The sequence below is a fragment of the Varanus komodoensis genome, unplaced genomic scaffold (assembly GCF_004798865.1).
Source record: "Varanus komodoensis strain SLA01 unplaced genomic scaffold, ASM479886v1 scaffold16, whole genome shotgun sequence".
Lineage (NCBI taxonomy): Eukaryota > Metazoa > Chordata > Lepidosauria > Squamata > Varanidae > Varanus > Varanus komodoensis.
The window spans coordinates 10,238,526-10,244,297 of NW_025335468.1; the positions used below are offsets into that span (position 1 = coordinate 10,238,526).

The 5,772-nt window shown below is 40.8% G+C and overlaps 1 protein-coding gene across 1 annotated transcript in view; it reads right to left on the bottom strand.

The window, feature by feature from the left end:
- Positions 1–5,772, bottom strand: part of PTPRJ (protein tyrosine phosphatase receptor type J) — a 91,372-nt gene that overhangs the window by 25,856 nt on the left and 59,744 nt on the right. Inside the window, exons 8-11 of the mRNA XM_044426090.1 lie at positions 5,543–5,558; positions 3,532–3,642; positions 2,874–3,140; positions 1–126 (exon numbers count right to left, since the gene is read on the bottom strand). The exon at positions 1–126 is cut by the window's left edge and continues 30 nt beyond it. Of these exons, the coding sequence (XP_044282025.1) occupies positions 1–126; positions 2,874–3,140; positions 3,532–3,642; positions 5,543–5,558 (520 nt within the window). The remainder of the gene's footprint in view (positions 127–2,873; positions 3,141–3,531; positions 3,643–5,542; positions 5,559–5,772) is intronic.

The window sequence follows — 5,772 nt, forward strand, 5'->3', positions numbered from 1 at the left end:
TATTATTTCCTTCTATTTGTATTCGGTAAGTGTAGGAAGAAGCATTCAAAGCATCAACTTCCCAAGTTAAATTCACGGTGGTGGTGCCAACGTATTCAATGTTTATGCCAGAAACTGGATTGGGCCCTGTTTCAGAAAGAGGGAACAGTGAATGGAAGCACCTTTATCCTGTTTGTTGCTGCTGACAAAGATTGAATTAGGCATTCAAATGACACATGCAGCAATCAAGTGTAGAGAGGGTATGAGGCTACAAGTGTTTGTCCTCTCACATCCCCATTGAGTCCTCTCCACCCTGACCATCCTGCACTGAGAGGGCATGCCTGAAGCCGGGGATTCCTTGGACACCTGACAAAATACTCATTAGAATCCATACAGGTGAATGCATCAAAATCGCACTTCAGATCATTGCATTCATTGTGATTAGGCCATAGATCAACAGACTACTTGTTTTAAAAAAAGGACATCAAGTGCACAATTTCAGACTATCTGGACTTTCTAGAAAATTCAAGTATCCTCAAAACTACCAGTCTTACATGCAAGCACTGAACTGTTTGGATGGTGGCAGCCCCCAAATACCATTTTTGACATGAATGTCTCATACAGACATGGATAAATAAGCATCTATTGGGGAGTTGTTGTTGTTGTTGTTATTATTATTATTACAGCATTTCTATGCCGCCCCTTGCCGAAGCCTCGGGGCGGCTTACAACACAATAAAATACATTGAAGTTCCAGACTGCTGAACCGGACTTGGTTGGGGGTATACATTTTTTTGACTCCTCCATCCTTCTGACCCCTCCAAAAGGGCCATTAATCATTCCATAAGGGAGATGGCTGAAACTGGTATAATTTCATGGAGATCCCCATACTGTATCTTAAAATATTCAAGTTCATTGCTTTTGTGGAGCTATCTCCAAAACAGACCATCTAATACAATCAGAGCATGGTTTCCAGTTTATCTCATGGAGAAGTGCATGTCAAAGCTAATATTATGAACTCTCTTAGCAATAAAATATAAGTACTGCTTTTGCTACAATACTTTATTTATTTACTCATTTAATTTCAGTTATGAAACCACTGAAAACTATTATTATCATACACCTAAGAAATAGTGCCTGGGTTTTGGTTGTTTTTCACACTCCCACATGAAGAAACAGTTCCGGAGTGCTGCCATGCAGATCAGGATAGGTTCCGCTCTCAAAAGCTCATGAGACAAAGTCACTGTTTCCACGGGACAAAGTAAATAGCCTTAAAATTGACTACAGAATCTGGCCCCTGCTGTAGATGTTGCATTAATCATGGGCAAAGAAGACGTTTACCTCCTAAGCCATGGGTCCTCAAACTATGGCCCATGGGCCAGATTCGGCCCATCATACCCATTTATCCAGCCCGCCTTGGAGGTTTTGGACTCGCTCAGAGAAAATGATCTCTGAGTGAGTCCAAAAGCTCTGAGCGGGTGCAGGCGTTCTTTAAAACTGAGCAAAGAGAGAGTTGGTGCATACACCAAATTGCAACGGTTCAACTGCACATGCGCCAGCTCTGCCCCACACTCCCATTGCACGCTTCTACAGAGCAGAAATACAGAGCGGGAAACAGAAAAGAGGCGGGGGGGAGGGGAAGAGACACAGAGACGAAGATGAAGACAGGATTGAAGGTAACAAAAATATAACTTTTAAAATCTATTTTTAATTATGTGAGCCTGGGGGAGGGCAGGCCGCGTGGCCGTCTCCGAGCGAGCAAGCAAGCCACTGCCTCGCCACGCCTACTGCTGCTTTTCAACTGGCCTCCTGTTGAAAAAGTTTGAGGACCCCTGTCCTAAGCCATGTCTCTGTACTCATAGCCACTCGTTCCTACAGAAAGTAGTATGTGGGAAAGGACATTTCTACTTTAAGGACAGTACTATTCTCAGTGCTATAATTTTTCTTCTGGCATCAACATTACAGTGGCCAGGGGACAACATCAGTTCCTAGAATCTTTGAGATACCACCACATCCCTGCAGAGTGACAGGTCTTTCTGCCGCCCATCCTTCAGCAGAACCATCAGAACCTTAGGCCATTATCCTTAGGTCATTACCCTATGAATACATCTGTCTGTCTGTCTGTCTGTCTGTCTGTCTGTCTGTCTTTCAACTTTTCTAACCCATCCTGTTACAGAAAGCCTCAGGATGCTAAAAAGCACAGCATCAAATCCTCTATAAAACCCCAGTTAAAATAACAAACCTTAAAATATTGGGAAAATAAAAAGGCTTATGCTTCTAATAGATCTAGACTTGCTTCTTGTGCACCTCCCAACATTCCTTACCAACAACAAACATGAGCTAAGACCAACATTGAACAAACAGACTTTGGCTTCTTTAGCAAGGCTTTCCCTTGTTTTCTTCCCCGCAGCAGCAGCCTCCTATATCTCTGCCCAAACACACAAATCTCCCCTGGAGCTTCCCCCAGCCCTGCAGAGCAGATCTGGAGGATCATGAAGGGCTGCAGGAAGGAGGGAAATCATGTTTTTTGAGCTGCATATAACCCCATTAGCTTTTAACAGACTACTTGGATAAATTGTTCGGTGTTGCCTATGATTTCGTCAATATTGTCATCATCTGCCTGACTATATATTGTGAATGAATGGAATGCACATTCATCATTTTATACCAAAATAAAAAAACTGGAAAGTGTCTTTATTGTTGTCTCACCAATTATATCTTGCTTGCGCTCCTCCATGAAGGGCATATTCAGTGCAGCTCACAAAACATAAAAACTATTCTAAAGCAACAATTCATTACTAAAACTCAATTATCAAACTGAAGAGCACCAGCAAACATAAAGAGCCAAAATAAACTCTGAATAAATCCAGTGTCTACACATCTTAAATTACTTACTTGTGTAGACAGATGTACTCTTTGGGTCTCCTTCTGTTTTACCCCCACTCACTTGAGGATATATGCTGAATGTGTACAGAGTGCCAGGTTCCAAGTAGCTAATTGACACACCAGTGGTGGCAGAGGTTGTATTACTTGCACTATTATTTCCTTGTACAAGTATTCGATAGGTGTAGTTAGAAGCATTTGGATCACTGTTTTTCCAAGTTAAATTCAAAGTGGTGGTACCAATGTATTCTATTTTTATATCAGAAACTGGACTGGGCCCTGTTTAAAGAAAGGAATGAATGTTTAAAAACAATCTAGCACAGGATAGGAAGATAGCTTTCTAGAATAGGAAGCGTTAGTACACTGCTAAATCACATTGACAAAGACAGAGGGACTGCAATTTGGTTAGCTGACATGCTATGCATAACATTATTTTGGAGTTGCCTTTTAGTCCAGAAAGAATCCCAAGGCAACTTACAATATTGAACTTCAAAGTGATTAATCGTGTCAACCTATGCATGCTCATAAAGAAACAAAACCCTACTTGAATACATGTGAATATAGAGAAAACACCTTCAACATGCTGATTGACTGTATTGGAAATCAGTGTGCATCTAGACTGGATTACTTTTATAAACATCTGCACTCTTAGGGTCCCATTAAGTTTTACTCTTATTTATTTGTGTATATAGTTTGAACATGTAGAAAGAGCCAGGCTGCAAGTCACTAAGTACTGCACTAGTGGTGTTATTCATTCCTGGAAGTACCAGTTCCTTTGTATCTGGTAAGAATAAATAGAAGCATCTGAGTCAAAAAAATTTCCAACTTAAATTCAGTGTAGTGGTGCCAGTGTTTTCATCAGGTAAGTCAGAAACTGGACTGGGTTTTGTTTAAGAAAGACAAAAACAAAAAACTGTCACCACAGTATTAAAATAGTTTTTCCTTATCAACAAAAAACTGTTGCCACAGTATTAAAATAGTTTTTCCTTATCAACAAAAAACTGTTGCCACAGTGTTAAAATAGTTTTTCCTAAAATTCCAGTGTACGGTTACTTCACATTTGCTAGTTTACTAGCAAAAGAGATACAGAAACTCTTTTACCACAAAAATAAACATGGATGTGAAGTTCTTAATAGCATGATCAATTTAAGAACAGTGTTTTCACCACCTTTTCTTCATGTGCAGTATCACAAAACATAACCTGTGTTGTCAGATGTGCGACAAATGCAGTAGGCAAAGGAGCATTCGTATGGCTCACTGCTATGGTGCTGGGCAAGGTATAGTCCCCAGTGACACTGGTGGTTGCGTGGGACTGTCTCTCTCAAAAGGGACACGCCTCCTGCTCTTCCAATTTTCTCTGAATGTGACTATCTGTTCAGCCATATATGTTAACTGGAGGAGCAGCACAGATAAGGGAAAGGGGGAACTGGAATAGCACCTGCTAAGGATATTCAGAGATGATGAACACAAAGAAGGGATGCCATACCAAAACTAATAAATGCAAAGCATTTGTTCTCTTTTATCTGTATAACTGCTTCAATAAGAGTCTCAGATTAGGCCTCTGCTTCTACGGAGGAAAACCACTGTTAATTTCAATGGGATTAAATGTTGCATCTTGTAAGCAAACTTCCATCTGTGCAACAGGTCTTCCTCTTCCCCACCTGCCATGGACACCCTTCCCCAAATTCTGCTCTGAAGGACCCGCTAACTGTTGAAAACACATTTAGAGAAACACACAGGGCTGGGGAAATCTCTTCTGCAAGTAGTTTCCAGTTTCCTGGTCCAACACCTGTTACAGATGAGGGCCAATAAACAGAGCGTAATCTGGACAGGACAGATACACTAATAGCTCAGTCTGTCATGAATGGGGTTAAACTCTTCCCATAGGATCAGGAATTTAGTTTGGGAGTCCTCCTGGCTCCAACATTGTCACTGGACAAACATTACCCACCACCATAACTGGACAACAATGGACCTGCTACAAGAAGCACACTCTGGTAACCTCCTAGAATGCATAATGCCTTTGCCATCTCTGCACAACTGCCCAGTCCATTTCCAAATCCAGTTCAAAGTAGTGCTTTTAGCCTTGGAAAAACTCTAAATTCTGGGAAAATGCAGCCCCCCAAATGTTGCACAGGAGTATCCATTATCCCTATTATGCTTATTCCTTAGCTTTGGTGGCTACAGCTGATGGAGGTTACTGCTCAATCACTTCTGGAGGGCCACACGTTCCCCATTCCTGCACTAAACTCTTGGGGCAAGCTTACCTAAAGGACTGTCTCCCCACCCATAAAAACCCAATCCCTAAGACCTATAATGGAAGCCCTTTTACAGGTGCCACTGCCAAATGGGGTGAGACATATGGGGTCTTTGCAGTTGTGGAGCCTCATTGCAGAAGGAACCCAGGGTCTATTCTATTTATTTTTGGGACCAGATGAAAACATTTTAGTTTTCCAAGCCCTTTCACTTTAAATCTTTAAATCCTTATATACCTTGTGACATGTTTTGAGTTTAAGAACGGTGACATTTTTATGCTTCTGAGTTACAATCTTTATTCTATTCTCTGATGTTTTTCAATCTGCCCTTAGATTCTATTATTTGACTTCTAGTGTATTGATTTTCTTTTATTGTAAGCTGGCGTAGAACATTTGGTTAGCGAGCAGCATACAAATGCTACTTACCATGTTTTAAAGAACTCTGAAAATAAATTTCATAAGAGAAACAGAATATGAAATATTTGCAAACTGCCAACAGTTGTATTAAATGATATGCAAAGGTCTTTAATTAGTTGCACAAAATATAAAGAACAGCTGTAGCCATCCGGTACATAACAGACTCCGTATGCTATTGTTCTTCTTCATGAGTTCAGACCATGAAAGTATACATTGTTCCATCATGGAACAGGTGGCAA